General features: G+C 41.2%; 1 protein-coding gene across 4 annotated transcripts in view; it reads right to left on the reverse strand.

The window, feature by feature from the left end:
• Positions 1–15,564, reverse strand: part of TCF7 (transcription factor 7) — a 154,801-nt gene continuing 139,237 nt past the window's right edge. For 2 of the 4 annotated variants that reach the window (XM_089530237.1, XM_089530228.1), the window contains 3 exons: positions 10,447–10,495; positions 8,476–8,548; positions 1–2,046 (listed from right to left, as the gene is read on the reverse strand). In XM_089530237.1, coding sequence (XP_089386363.1) covers positions 1,728–2,046; positions 8,476–8,548; positions 10,447–10,495 — 441 coding nt within the window. In that variant the 3' untranslated portion in view covers positions 1–1,727. Of the gene's footprint in view, positions 2,070–8,475; positions 8,549–10,446; positions 10,496–15,564 lie in introns of all 4 variants that reach the window. The other 2 variants (XM_089530255.1, XM_089530247.1) reach the window with 2 other exon arrangements.

Consider the following 15,564-nt stretch of genomic DNA (forward strand, 5'->3'; position numbering starts at 1 on the left):
GGAATGACTGATTATACTACTGACACTAATACCAATATGGCCTCTTAATTTTTTTTTTTTATGGCTAACTTTGTATTCATCTGGAAGAAAGTATAATTGATCATAGGGGGGCTATAGCCAAGTAGAAATAAATATATTTGCATGTATCCTATTGATTTCAGTTACAAAATAAAATTCTGAAGTAGATGGTACTGTAATTGGTAGCCACCCCCCCCCCCCCCCAAACACCTTTTCCACCAATTCAGGATATGACCACTTACAACCATTTCTGTTATTTGGGGTGATTTCTGTGAAATGTTGAGAAAGTTTAATAGTGCCAATTTATATGAGGTTGGTCAAGGAGAAAGGCCTCTGAAGGAAGGAAATGGTCAGGTTAAACATAATTGTGTACTGGCAAGTCACTCTTAGATTTATGTCTGCACATTGGAATCTGTGTTTATAAGCTCTGGCTTACATTTTCTGAGTTCTGTGACTGGGGTTTTGCCCAACATACATCACAGTTATCTTGCATATTTGTATTCTTTCTCCAGTAGCTCAGTGTTTCCATATGCACTATTAAAATGCACAGATTGTTCAGGGGTATGCCTGTCTCTGTCCTTGGAGGAAAACAGTGCTGGCACTGATGAATGTATCAGGTATCTTTCGTGTTCGTTATAGTTAACTTTGCCTAACACTGATGGTGCATTAGGGACTTAAGGAGTCTGTAATCTACAGTTACAGATTGTAATTTTAAACACACAGGGATCAAACAATGTAATATAACTACGCTTGGTCACAGTCTCTCTCTGTCAGAAATTACATAATACACAATGCTGCTAACATTTCAGAAACAGAAAGATCACTGTAAGATTTCTTGTGATGGACTTTGGTATGTATGTTCCATCTCTTTGACTGGCTTCTGTAACATTTAACTTCCCTGCCCTTGACTAACAGAATCACCATGAGTCATTTTTGCTTACTTAAAAACTCAGCAGAATCCAGCATTTGTTAACATAAATAATTGATTTAAAAAAATAAAGGGTGGGATGCATACAGCCCTTGCCAGTAGGTATTTGTGGTGTTTTGTACAAAAAGAATACTTGCCAGACTTAAAGGAGGCAGTACATATTCCTTTATCACTTAGTTCCTATTATCATACTGCTGGTTTTTCCTACTCCCATTACAGCTGTGAAGAAACCAGTTGCCTGGAATCAGCATGTTTCCCTAAAGGTGAAGCACAGTAATATATTCCACATTTTCTTGTTAATCTTTCTACATTTCTGCATTCAGTCACTGCATGGGGGGCAGGGGGGAGAACTCACTTTTTCAGCTGTTCTGGCATCTCCATTATTTACTGATTGACTGAAACTTATCTCTGCAAAAAAGCACGAATGTCTACCATTTATAGCAGCTCTCATGCTACTATTTAAAAACTTCCATGTACTATTTTGTTTTTAGCTGGCTTGGTAGATGAAGCATAGAATTGACTTACTGACCAGAATAAAGTTTGAGTCTTCATTCCTACTTTTTCAAGAGGGGTGTCTGCTGTTCTCACTTAGATGAAAAGCACTTTCAGTGTGCCAGCGTTGTCCAAATATTGTTTTGGCTTTCACCTGACTTGCAGACTGCAGTTGGCAGACATGATGGGATGGCTGGGGTCATCTTTGGGCAGCTTCCATGGGCAGAAAAACCACTCTTCAAAGTGCCTGATGAGCTTGTGAGCCTTTCTGGTTGTTGCTGCATCAGCATTATGTTCCTATTGATAGCACGCTGTACCCTGAGGATTTGCTGGGTGCTGCAGGTATATGAGGCACCACTGAGCATTTAGAAGTTAGTCTTGATGTGCTTGTAGCAGTTTTGATAGGCGTAGATACGGGGAAAGGATTGGTTTGGTTTTGGGATGTCAAATCTGCAGGGGCAGCAAGCTTGTCTGAAGTGAAAGCAGAAGGTATGCACTGAAGCACATCCAAAGGGGAAGGAGGGGAATCTATAGCACTTCCATCGGAAGAAACTGGGCTGGCACAGCGTCCTTCTCCTTGTAGGTACCGAATGCACTTCTTTTTCCTCCTAAGAACAGTGAAGAGAGTTATCTGTAAATAAAGGGTGAATTTATAGGGTCATATTCTTAAAATAAAAGCAGTATAGTATTCATTACAATTATGTTTGGAATATAGTAAGCCCATGGGATGAGTTTATTCTGTCATCACCTTTCTGTGGCATTTGAATTTTTTAGACACATTAAAATCTCTTGGCAGTTCACATTTCTTACCACTGGGTGGCATTATAACTACATTGTGTATCCATGTGAACTTGTTGCCTGTTGACTTAGGGAGAACCCATGAATTTCATAGAGTTTTCTTACACAAGGAATACTTAGTTCTGTAACCTATTTCAAGAGCAAATTCCTGTCACATTAAAAAAAAGTTATGAAAGGAGATCTGCAGGTCTGGGGCATCCCGTATACTTTTCAGAAAGAAATGGAAAAAGTTGGGCTTCATATTTTTCAGCAAACAGCTGAAAAGACAGCCAGGTGACTTAATTTTTTAAACTACGACTCCCATTAGGTCAGTGGTTCCCAACCTTCCTAATGCCGTGGCCCTTTAATACAGTTCCTCATGTTGTGGTGACCCAAACCCATGAAATTATTTTCATTGCTACTTCATAACTGTAATTAAATAGGTGTTTTCCAATGGCCTTAGGCGACCCCCATGAAAGGGTCAGTCGACCCCCAAAGGGGTCCCGGCCCACAGGTTGGGAACCACTGCATTAGGTCATCATGCATGACCAGTAGTTGGGGACTGTGGGAGTTCAAATTAAACCCATCTAGAGGAAACTATGTTGCCTAATTATCTGTCATGACATGCAGTGTTCCCCACCCCCACAATCAAAGGTGGAAAACTTAGTTTACATCAGCTTTCATACCTGCACTCTTTAGAGTAATGTGCAAATAATTATTCCTGTGAGGATCACCCCATGTGGCAGTTTGATATGGCTCTCTGAATGGTACAAGTGAGCTAAGAAAATACTCAATAGCAGTCTAGGTTATAAGTCATCATTCTTTTCCATAAGAGAGTATCTGCCAGGAGGTGGGTTTCATAGAGAGGTGTGCATATGTGCCTTCAAGTCACCTGTTGACTTATGGTGACTTCAAGAATTTCACAGGGATTTATTGGGCAAGGAAGATTCAAGAGATGGTTTTGCCTGTTCCTTCCTCTAAAATGTACCTGACAGCACCTGATATTTGTTGGTGGTCTCCCATCCAACTAATAACCAGGTCTGACCCTGTTTAGTTTCCAAGATCAGATGGAATCTGGTGCATTATAAGGTGTTTAGCTCTGCTTTATTCTTTATTTAAAGAAGAGTTTACAGCTTTAATTTGGGGATGAAAGCAGTTTTAATTCATTGTTGATTTTACAGCTTCCATGTGAGCCATTTAAAGTTAAATGCATGGCAGCCCTGTAAAAGTGTTTTTATTGTACATTGAGTGGCTCATAAGGTATTAAGAACAGTGCACACTGACTGTCTTTCTTGTCAGTACACCATTCCAGCTTGTACTGTTGGAAAGACATTGCAAGCTATTTAGGGATATTGCATTGGTGCACTGTGGTAGAACAGCCATGAACACTAAGCTGAGATTCTCTGTATTAACACCACACACAGAGAATGATTCCTGGGTGCCAAACTGGATGATCAGCACACTGAGTAAGGCTGGGTGGTTTCCTTATGTGGCTGGTTTAAAGGTATCAATACAATTTCCCTTGCCTGATACACAGAAGTTTTTGATGCCTCATACTGTTCGGGTAAGGTTGCTATTCTGCACAGCTCAAGGTTGGGTAACTCTCATTACAGGACAGAGTGATGTGGTCAGTAGCATTAGAAAAACAACTGTGCTTATGATAACAAAACAGAAAGAAGAGCCACAGCTACTCTGGTGAATGGGAAGTTGCAGTATTTTTTTCAGACAAATTAAGGTAGATCATTTATTCTATAAACTGTGCAGCACATATGGCTGTCTGGGATAGCAACCAATCTCTTTGGCTTGCCCTTGGGATCTTGCTCAAGGGTAGCTAAGGAGATGTCATAGGTTGACATCTGTGCCTCAGTAAAACCTGCACCAGGTTGCTCCCCCCCTTTGTTTGCCTAGCCCCAGGTCTCAAATATTTAAATAGGTTCCAGGTCAATAAAAATGGCCCTTGTTTAACCCAAATACTGTGTTTGGTCTCATTATTTTATGGTAGGTCAACAATGGGCTAACCTTCATGATGTAACAGCTAATATGCATATCAGTCATGGATATATTGAATAATAAGGAAAGTCAGAACTATGTAATCTGGGTTTTCCTTAATCCTCCTCTTTAAATATATTTAGCAACATTAACCAGTTTAATTCCTTTACATCTGAGTGAGTTTAAAAATGCTCCTACCTTGGTTCAGTAGGGAACTTATTACTGCATTCGTCTTTCCTGTTCTATGACCATTTTGAAAACTAGGAGGTTGGGGACTCTATTGCTCAGCACTTGAGGGCACAAGAGGAATTCTTCTCAGACTACCAGATATGGAGGAACCCTCAATGTGCTAGGGACTGGTACCACATTTGTGCCCAGTGGCTGTGATGGTTTCTTTTTTCCTGGAAACTCATCAGGGACCATCAGCCAATGGCTTGGGGAATGGCACCAGTAGCTTTAAGTAGCACTGTTCTAGATCATACACTCGTTTGCAACTTGCCTTTACCTTCCTGCATATGTCACTCTGATTCCATGTACATGTATTCCAAATTCCCGAGTCCAGGAAAACGTATTTAGGATTGAACTTGAAAATGTTCACAGAACACATCTAACCCAATTTACCTGATATGTTAATAAAAGGCTCCTGTGATTTACAGCAAAATTGCATGTGCAAACATAATAACCAGTCTGGGTCTCAATGGTGTGTTCCACTCAGGAGAAAGATCAGTTTTGAGAGAAGAAAGGGGGAAAAAAACCTTCTCCATAAATCAACTATTGCAGAGCAATTCTATGCATACAAGTGTAGCCAGTTTCCTCAAGGAAGAGTCTGAAGACTTCTTCAGATGTCAATAATATTAAGAGTATTTTTTTTTTTGCAGTGAACATCCAGTCAACAACATTGGGGCTGTGCTGTGCTGTGTGTGTGTGTGTGTGTGTATAGCCAGAAATACTGAGGGAATCAAAACTCTTCCATGATTACTCTATATAGGTAACCTCTTTCCTCCCTGTTGGGTTAAAATGTTTCTCCAGGCAATAAGGTGGTTGCTTGCAGAGAAAGAAGAGTAAAAAATAAGGCAAACCAAAAAGATGGCAATGCACCCCTCTACACACTTATCTCCTTTTATCATAAAAGGTTAATCTACACTCTAGCTTTCCCTTTCCCTTTTTTGAAACACCTTTGTATTCTGCCAAATATCTAGCTCCTTCTGTTCCCTGAAAAGGGAAGGTGCACCATGATATGGCGTCGGCTAAGAATCCACACTCTCATTTCAGTCCATGAGGTTAATGATAGAAGTACAGCCCCAGCTCATTTCATGGTGTCTATTACCTCTCCCTCTCCTGCAAACCTCACAAAAAGATCCTAGTTCTTCTTTTCTCTGTCCAGGAGGAGATGACAAAACTTCAATTGGTGAGTATCCTAGAAGTGATACATTTTCCTTTTATCCTGACTGACCAGAGGTGCATAAGAACTTTATTATTATTGCACCATAGTTGTAACTAGCAAAATCCAAGGGGAAGTCTACTGCTGCACATCACTGATCAAGCAGCATAAAGAAGAGACTGGTAGCATTGGGCAGGAAAGGAACAGATATAGCAGCGCTAGCGTCAAAGACAGTTGTGGACTTTGGAGAGCACAGCAGCTGATGTATATGAACAAACAACTTGCCTCCCCCTGTGCTTTCCCTCTCACCTGTTTATATGTTATGTATACTGTATTGTGGCACAACAGAAACTCACACACTGAGTACAGGGGGAGTGGGGGGCTAAGAATATGAGATGTATACATACATACTCTTTATCATGCACCATATTTCTGGCTATATATCTTAAGGGCAGTGTAAGTTTAAGTAGACTGGATCATAGCTCTAGCCTATGTGAAGGCTTGGTCGTTCCTGTATAAAGAGTTTATGAACTCTGTGGATTCTAGGTTTTTTTTCCCTTGCACAATATGGGAAGCCAAATAATTTGTAAGAGAATCAAGTTTCCTAACAAAGCAATTTACACCAATGTGGTCTTCATTTCCTTAGTTGGGTCTGAAAATCATGGCAGTGCCAAAGTTTGTATGGCGTGTGGTCTATCTGTTCAGCTTACAGAATGGAAAATACTTGACTGGATATTGTTGGAAGGGACCCTGAACACAAAAAAGCATATTAATCCAGAGCTGGCCTATTGCAAGGAGCATCAGGACACTTACTAATATGCAATGCTTGTAGAAAATGAGAAAATGAGTGAGTAAGAAAGTCACCTAAACTCTGCATCCCAGCTACTTGGTTAGTTCAGAAGCCATGCTGTGCCTGTGTTTATATGCTTTCAAGCTGCCTATCGGCTTCTGGTGACCTGATAAATTTCATGTAGTTTTCTAGGCAAGGTATACCCAGAGGTGGTTTTGTCACTTCCCTGCTAGCTCAACATAAATAATTTGTTGAGTTCTTTATTCAGTGTAAATCAGACATTTAGAAAGTAATGCCATTGATTACATATCCTGCTGCTGACTAGGAGGCAGCAGCTTAGTCTTGGATATTTGCTGCTATTAAAATATATTAAATTATTTAATAGCTTGCAGGGATAAGAAGATCTCAATTAATTAGAGTAGTGTATGCAGACAACTCCCCCCCTCCCTTGAGTGCTGAATTCTGCAGGATGGTGGCTACTGTGTTGAACTAGGTAGTTTGACGGTATCTCTTGTACAGTGGCTGTGAAGTACTTTGTATGTTGGCTCTTTTCCATCAACCCTTTTAATGCTAGACAGCTAATGGAGTACATGACTCCAATTTAATGAAAGAAAATGTGGGGTTTAGCCCATCTTGATGCAGAATTAGCATAGAATTAGGATGGCACACAAAAGAAGAAGGCAAGGGGTAGAGAGTAGGGTTTCAGGTTCATGATCCACAATGGCTTCATTATTCAATGAGCAGAATTCTGGTCTCACACAGGCACCAAGCCACTTGTGATGGGGGAAGGCTCCAAAACAGTACTGGGGGTGGGGGTGGGGGGCAGCCATACAGAAGGAAAAGAAAATCCATCAAGTATGGTTTTTTCTTAACCAGTGGTTCTTTAAATCTGAGCCACAGTAATTGCAAAATGCAAGTTTTTCTTCATAATTGATTAATGTAATTGATTCTCTTCCCAAACCATAATTTTGTCCACTGTGATACAGCTGGGGAAGGTTCTGGCGCTGCAGCTGCTTTGGACTTCTGCAAACCCAAGGGCCAGCCAGAATGGCCAACCATGTCTATGAATTATGGGAGTTGTGGCCCAAAAGGGTTAGAGGACCAAAGATCCCCTGCCCCAGTTCAGCAGGCTTCTCATGCAATTCCTTTTACAGGAACAATAATGTGTCCCCCACAAAAGGAAGTTGGCCAGACTGAGGGAACTGCAGCCTTGTTAGGATGTGTGAGCGTGACAGAATTCACTCTTCATCACCACTTTTTTATAAAATGGATGAGATTGTACATAGCAGCACTGTTTCTGGTAAGTGGGAAGCCACTGGCTTCTCTGAGTGCCTTTCTACCCTACCTACCATACAGATGAGAAAACATGACATTAGTAAGAGAACTAAATAGACAATCTTACCAGTTTTACTTTTTTTAAAAAAAGAATTAGCTAGGCTCTCGATCAAAACTGGAAGAAGTCCCAGGCTAGCCTGTGCTTTACACAAGTACTTCACAAGCTCTTTGATGTGGGAGATTGGCAAATAATTTTTATCCAGTGTGCTAGTGACTAGTACTGCCTTTGTGTGCTTTGGCTACAGTTGTTTCTTTCCTGGAAATTCACCAAGGACTGGAAGCCAGCAGCTTGTGAATCTGCACCAGTTCATGGACCCTCACTTTACACCCCTCGCGCTTTGAAGGCTGCACTCTCTTCTTTACATCTATTTCCTCTGCAGACCTTGTTGCTTGCCACTATTTAGTTTAGAAAAAGACTCAACTGGTATGTATGACAACTTTGAACTTGGTTGGCATGCATGAATCTTCAAGATCTTTTTGTTCAATGGCTTATACATAAAGTATTACATATTTTTACTGACTATCATTTTCATTCGCCTATCTTAGAAACAAAGCATGTGGAGGCAACATTAACAAGGTGCAATGTGGAAAGGCTAGGGGAGCCATAAAAAGCAAGCCTAAGGAGTGCTATTAGTAGTGTTAAAAGCAAAAGCAGCTGTAGAAACAATGCACATACAAAAAAAAAAAAAAAAAAAAAAAAACAAACCACAGAGAAAAGAACAATCTGTAGGCTAAGCCTGGAAAGCAAAGGGTTCTGATACACACCTGCATGGGCCGCACCAGTCCATTTGTTGGTTGAGGCCAAAGCGAGCTCTGCATTTCTTAGGAGAAGCAGGATCTGAACAAGGAGCATGCGTGGCGGAGAATGGGTAAGGCAGAGGCACAAACAGCAGCAAGAGCAGGAGAAGAAGAAAAGATGCAACATCAATTTAACTGCTGGAGGCAAAACTAAACAGGCCACATAAAACCTTCTCTGGCAACAAGTTTCTGCTGGCTGTAGCATCTCACCTAGAACAAAGGATGTGTTAGGCAAATAATCAAAATGATCTCATGCAACAGGACTGCTCTCAGGTTGCTACTAGTGTTGTGTAGAGATTAATTTTTTTAAAAAAATCCTTATTATGGCATCTCAGTTGTTTTGCTCTTGTATTTCCAATGACTTTCTTCTCTCAGACTTGAGAAAATGCCCTGAAAGTCTGTGGCAAATTTAATTTTGGTCTAAATACATGCCAAGCTTAGCTTGGATTGTGTCTGATCTTCTGAACTAAAAAGTGAATCATTGCTTTCTCTGCTGGTACTAAAATGAGGAAAGTAGCATCAGTCAATACGAAGTAAATAAGCCCTGGTCAAGGGTAGCCTTCCTTAGCCTTGTGCCCAACAAATGAAGTTGGACTGCAGTCTGCTTCCTCCTAAGACAGCACAACTACTGTCTATTCTTGCTTGTGTATCTGACACATCTGGAGGCCATTAGGTTGGAGAAGGTTGCTATAAAGCAAGCTCTTCCTAAGAACCTGAACTGCCTGTGCCTCTGGTGCCTCTTCACTACCAACCTGCATCTACTCCTGGCTGTGGATTTTCTAGTCACCACTGGCTTTCTGGTTCTAACCACCACTTTTCTCAGTTGCCTTTCTCAGATGCTTTCATGTGCACATTTTAAAAATTGCTGCTATATGTAAGAAAACATGGAATAACATTAAGAAACATTGGAGAACATGGTTGACAGCCAAAGGTGGTACTGAACCCAATGATTCCCTGAACTAGGGAGACTAGAGCTGAAGTTTTCTGTACTTACCTGAAAATAAACCCCATTAGCCTCAGTAGGATTTTCACCAGAAAAAAACAACTGCTTAGTATCATGCTGCATAGATGTGGTCCTATGCCAACTTGGGCATTATTGAGATCTCTAAGTCATTTTGTATATGGTTTGAGGACTCCAGCAGAAAGGGGTAATGTCTGGGCATCTGCCATTTTTACTGGGGCTAAGAAGGAATCCCAATAATTTTTTGCTACTATAATGAAGTATCTATGCCAACGTTTAAGCTAATGTAGACTTATTCTAATACATTATGTTGAAACGCTGCATAATAACATGATAAAAATATAATTCAGATACAATGAAAGTTGAGTTGGGATTCTAGCTACTGTGAAAGTCTTGCTTATTGGAGAGGCAAGGAACAGTCTGTTTGGAAATGATTGGCAGTTGCCAATGTACAATGTGTTCTTTTACCTGCTGGGGAGAGAGTTGATTGAGTGGGAAGTCATGTATTCCAGAGACCACTAGACTTTAGATTTCTACATTGTTTTGGAGAAATAGGTAGACAGGTTTTAGGCAAAGTGAAGGGACTAAAGTTTGATGTGTCCCAAAAAAAAAGTAATTAGGTATAAACTGAATTCCTCACTATGAACTCTTTGCCTCTTAACTGGATGGTTGATATTGTTACAGAAGAGCAGACAGAAGATGCAATTGCAGAAAGGTGCCAAGCTAGAAGAAATACCTATTATGTCTCATGTGACATGAAACACATTAGAATTTATAGCATAGATAGTGGCCTCCCTATAGAGAAAACAGAGGTAGTATTAGTGTAGATAAGGATTACTGAAGTCACACTAGGTCATGAATGCAAATCCTAGATGAATATTATAGCTATTGTTTGGCTGTCTCAACTAATCCCCAACCAATATAAACAAGCAGAAAGTTATCAGAAAGTGTGTTGGCTTTTGCAGCAGTGGATTTACCTGAATTGGAGTCTTGCTGCTTCTCTCTTGTTCTTCTTTTCTTTTTTCCCTGTGAACAAACGGGGCAGGGGAGGGGGAGAGAAAGAGAGATTAAAAACATAAATCATAATAACAAAAGCTTTTGCCAGAAGAGCGTTTTGAGGTGTGAGTAAAATTTGGCTCCCATGCACCATCCCCTCTTTCTCTCTCCAAATCAAATCAGCATGAATTCTGGAGTATCATGTGTGTCACCCTTAAACCTGGCCCACAGGCTATTGAATCCATGGCCTACATAATTTAACGTCAGTGGTTCTCAATGCTTTTCTGAAAAGCTACCAAGGGAATGGACTGTGTAACACTTCCATCTCATGATCTAGAAGTCATCCGTCCCTCCTTTAGCCTTTAATATATCATTCTGTCCAGCTGTCAGTATAATCAGCAAGGTGCCAGGCCCCACACAACCTTTTGAGCAACCAGTGGGTCAGCCCTTTTATTAGGCTATAATGGTTCTGGTAATTTTAGAGATGAACAAAATTCTGGGACTGGTAAAATATCTAGAGGTAAAAGAAGAAAAAGCACCCACAAACCACCTCTCTCGGCCCCCCCTTCTCCAACTTGGCCAGTAGACGGGGCTGGCAGTAGAGCAGTATCCATCCATGTTCCTATAGCTGGACACAGAGCAGCAAAGCACTCGCTAGCACCTCTGGAGTTTTCTAGAATGACATAATTGCTGTGTGTTTGGGAAATGCATAACTAGATATGACTTGGTTACTGCCCCATTCTCTATCAGCTAATAAATGGCTGTGTTGACTGAGGGCTGCAGGAGGTAAAATGTGGATTTGGAGGGTTGGTTGTTGTGCAAGGTCAGTAGAGAATCCCAATATCTGTAAACCCCCCCCCCAAAAAAAAAAAAAAAAAGACTAATTCAGGATTAAGTACCTGTGCATGTCACAAACAGGATGCCAGTTCATCTTTTATGCCATGGCTGAAATTTGTTGTTGTGAGCCTTCATGTCATTTCTGACTTACAGTGGTATAAGGCAAACTTATCATGGGGCTTTCTGGGGCTGAGAGTGCGTGACCTGCCCAAGGTCACCCAGTGGGTTTCCAAGGCTGAGCAGGGAATTGAACTTTGCTCTCCAGAGTTGTAATCCAACTACAACACACTGGCTCTCATGGCTGAAATTAACATCTCTCAAATATTGATTACAAATATCAGTGGTGGATATAGAGAAAGAAGAGCTCTCTCATAGCCTGTGCATTTCTAAGTATGTTTCAGAAATATCTTTTCTACTGTGCAAACTAGGTGTGTCTGTATGCTTCTTTCTCTACTTTACTCCTAGTTGGGCTAAAAGGTTGCAGGGACCCTTTCTGGGAACAGAAATATCTTTTATATGTTTTCTCACAGTCTCTAATAAAAGTGTTTATCAAGTATTAGGATCTTTATCCATCTTTTGAATTAACTCATATGAATCCAGCTTCTTTCTTCCCTTTAGCTGCACAGGTACTGACCTACTATTCAATATAAAGGAATGATCCAAGCCTCTCTACACAACTTGTAAAATCATACACTGAACTCAGGGATGGTTCAGTCTTAGGCCCTTGTGGGCCCACTCTTAATACAGTTGGTCAAAGGTCTGAAATATGAAAAAAATGGCTTGGGGCTTCCCTATATCTCAGTAAGATTGATGAAAGACCTAGAGGTCTGATCATGTTTGGTCAGTTAGTGTCCTAAGTGGGGACAAATATGGCATGTTGCCCCCACACTGCAGTGACCTGTGTGCTGAGGAGACAACCTGGCTTCCTGCTCACTAGAGGAATCTGCACATTTGCAAAAGCCAGGTCTTTGTGCCCATAATGACAGTTCTCCTAGCCAACAAGTAGAAATCTCTGAAGCTGGTGTGGAATAGAAAAGGTGATGGTGAGGTAAAACCAGCTAGCCCCCATCTTTCCAGTCAGGCTGAGGCACTCGTGGCCTGCAACATCCATGCAAGTATGTCCAGGACAAAAACTGAAATTGAGATTTATTGAAAATACTTCCTTTTTTGGAATGCAGGGAAGAATCAGCAGGTGGACAGGATAATGAGTGGAGAAAAATTTGGAAAGGGAAAGTAGAGAATGTGAAAATTTGGGAGACAACACATGGTACTAGATATCATTACATAAAATTACCACTGGTGAGAGAAAATTTTAATACATATGTACATCACTTTCCTCCCATGAACAATAATTTGAAGATAGCCGTTACAATGAAGGGCATATATTTGTAAAGTCTGGTTTGTTTGTTCTCCCCATGGTCTGTTTTAACCATACATGTATGTCACACCAGCAGTTATAATGACTATGTTAGCTTCCATATTTTCTTGGGCATAAAATATAAAATCATTGACAGTATCTTTCTGAGGCATAATAACAGCATCCTGCCCCTAAGTATATTCAGTTAGAAGAAAGTCTCACTGAATTCGGCTTATTCTGCAGTAAATGTGTTTGAGGCTGCAGCCTTTGTTTAACTTTCAAAAAAGGAACTCTGAAGCCAGGGCAAAACAAAGGCTGTTCCATTTTAATTTCAAACAGCATCTGAGTATGTTTGTCATCAGTGAGGAACAAAAATTGCCTGCCTGATGAAAGCAAGCAAAATCAAACCAGACTGTCTTTCCCCACACTCCTTTCCATACTATGCTGATTTTGCTGGCAGCAGGAGGCCTAGTTACTAAACAGCTGCCCAATACAACAATTAGAACACAATGTTGAGGGCTGTTACTAACATACATGCTCTGTGCCTGTGACACAAAGCTACATCTCAACTGTAAGCAGGAAATGAGTGCTAAACCCATGTTGGGACACTCATGTTGCAAATGGGTCTTCAACAAGTTTGGCTTGGGAAAACATCCCTTTGGTGACTTAATATTAGGAGCATAAGGGACTGCCTATTTTTTTAGATGGCTTTTCACTCTAGAATATTAGAAAGCAGTTCAGACATTCAGAAAGAGTACATTGTGGTAGGGTCCTAAATACCCTTAAGGCATTAGATCCAACCTTCATCTTGGAAGCTAAGTAGTCAGCCCTGGTTAGTACTTGGATGGGAGGCTGCCAATGAATACCAGGTGCTGTAGGGTATATTTCAGACAAAGGACCTGTTAAAACCACCTCTGACTATTCCTTGCCTAAGAAAACCTTATGAAATTCATGGGGACATCATAAATTGACAGGTGGCTTGAAGGTACATGCACACACGTCGTTGTCGTAGTAGTAGTAGTATCTTCATACATATGCTGAATGGTGGAGGAAGATTTCCTGCTTGTTTGGATGCTTTTTTACATCAAAAAATTGTTGTGGTCTTCATTTGATTCCGAGGATAGCACCACACATTCTACTTTACCTGCCTCGCACAAACCAGGACTGGAAAGACAGCCCATGAGCTTCAGGCAGGGAAAGGAGACAGGTCCACCTGTTGCTTGACAGTTGTATTTTTCAGCTTACCAGCTGTTCTTCATAATCCCAGGGTTACTTATACAGTATAAAATATGTACAATAGGAACATTGGTCTGGGTGGTGGAAATGGTCAGGGGCATTGCATGGGGGAGCTGATGATTGAAGGAAACACTCAGTTCTGAACTCACCTCTTCGTCTCTTCCTAAAACTTCTATTTGGAAAACTGCACCATTCCTGTCAGACCTGACACAAGAGATGCAGTGGCCAGTTTGAAAGGGAGGAAGGTGAGATGGCGCTTGTAGTCCAGTAGGCTTAAGGGGGCCTTGACTGTCAGAAGTAGGCATGTAAGAGGACTCACCAAGCCTCCCAGTTTAAATCTACCTCAGCTTTCCTAAGGGAAACACAGGTCATCTTGCACCAGTCAGTCTAGGAGGAGTTGTCCCTACAACTGCTTCCACAAGAGAGGAATTAACTAAAGCAGGTGAGAGAGGGGCCAGTATCAACCTCCCACATTGGATTAGAACAACAATGGCAATGGGGGAGTTATGTTTACTGTTGTTGTCATCTCTGGGGGACAGACTGGTCTACAAATACAAATGAATGTGAAAGCAGGGATAAATAAATCCCCGAGAGGTGGGATGGGACAGAGGACTTACATAAGAATTTCTAATGCTAGAAGGTTCTGAAGAGCCCTCTTACAGTTTCCCCCCTTCCTTTATGGCAGAAGTAGAAAGCCATGGAGCCTCGTGCATCACATTCATGAAATGGGGCACTGTGCGAGGTGGAATGTGAAAGGCAGGGAAGGTGGCTTAGAACACATGCCACCAGCTGTCTGTCATGAATGCTCCCAGAGCTTACTTTGCTTTCTGTCAGCAGCTTCCTAGCAAAAGGGGCGTGCAGACTAAATTCTGGCACATACAGTTGTAGCAGTTTTGAGAGACAGGACACACACATAAGCATTTCTAACCCATGATCACTCCCAGATGCTGGGGACAAGCAATAGGAAGGGCCACTGTGTCGGAGAACAGCTTGGGAGCTGGCCACTGTGGGGACACAGGGTACTCAGATTAGATGGACTCCCAAAGCTGAACAAGCACAGCAGTGGTACTTATGTTATTGGAAAAATATTAGTGCAATGATGTGCCTAAATCAGGAGAATCTACAATTTTGTGCCGATTTTCTTGTGCAACACAAACCAGCCATCTCTTGTACCTGACGCTATGTCTAAACAAATACAAATAATAACCCTGCAGCATTTCACTTGCAGTGGTGATGGTGGGCACTGAATATGGTTTGATTGATAAGGTTCCCTTTATTTCTGAGTGCTAAGCTCCATCTTCAGTCATGTCTTACTCAAGGCCAACATAAAATCTCTAGGCCATAGGTGTGCTGCTTCTATTGCTTTACAGGAAAAGCCATTCTGTTCAACTTGCATTACTTCAATTTCTTTTTTTTATTTGTGGGGTGGGGCGGTATCTTCCTCAACCTGTACTCCTGGGGTCAATAATAAGGGCAATGACTTCCATCAGTTACAGTTCTTGGACAAAATGGTAACCCTCTCTGAGAGCCACATACAAAAGGGAATAACTGATGGGGGAGTGTGATGCCATTGTTTATGACTGCCAATCTCCAAAGCTTTTGAAGAGCAGTCAGACTTTTTTTAAAAAAAACAAACAAACAAAAACAAAGATTGATTAAATACCCTAAA

This window comes from Sceloporus occidentalis, unplaced genomic scaffold (genome assembly GCF_023333645.1).
Source record: "Sceloporus occidentalis isolate IW3139 unplaced genomic scaffold, rSceOcc1.0.p SCAF_1, whole genome shotgun sequence".
NCBI lineage: Eukaryota > Metazoa > Chordata > Lepidosauria > Squamata > Phrynosomatidae > Sceloporus > Sceloporus occidentalis.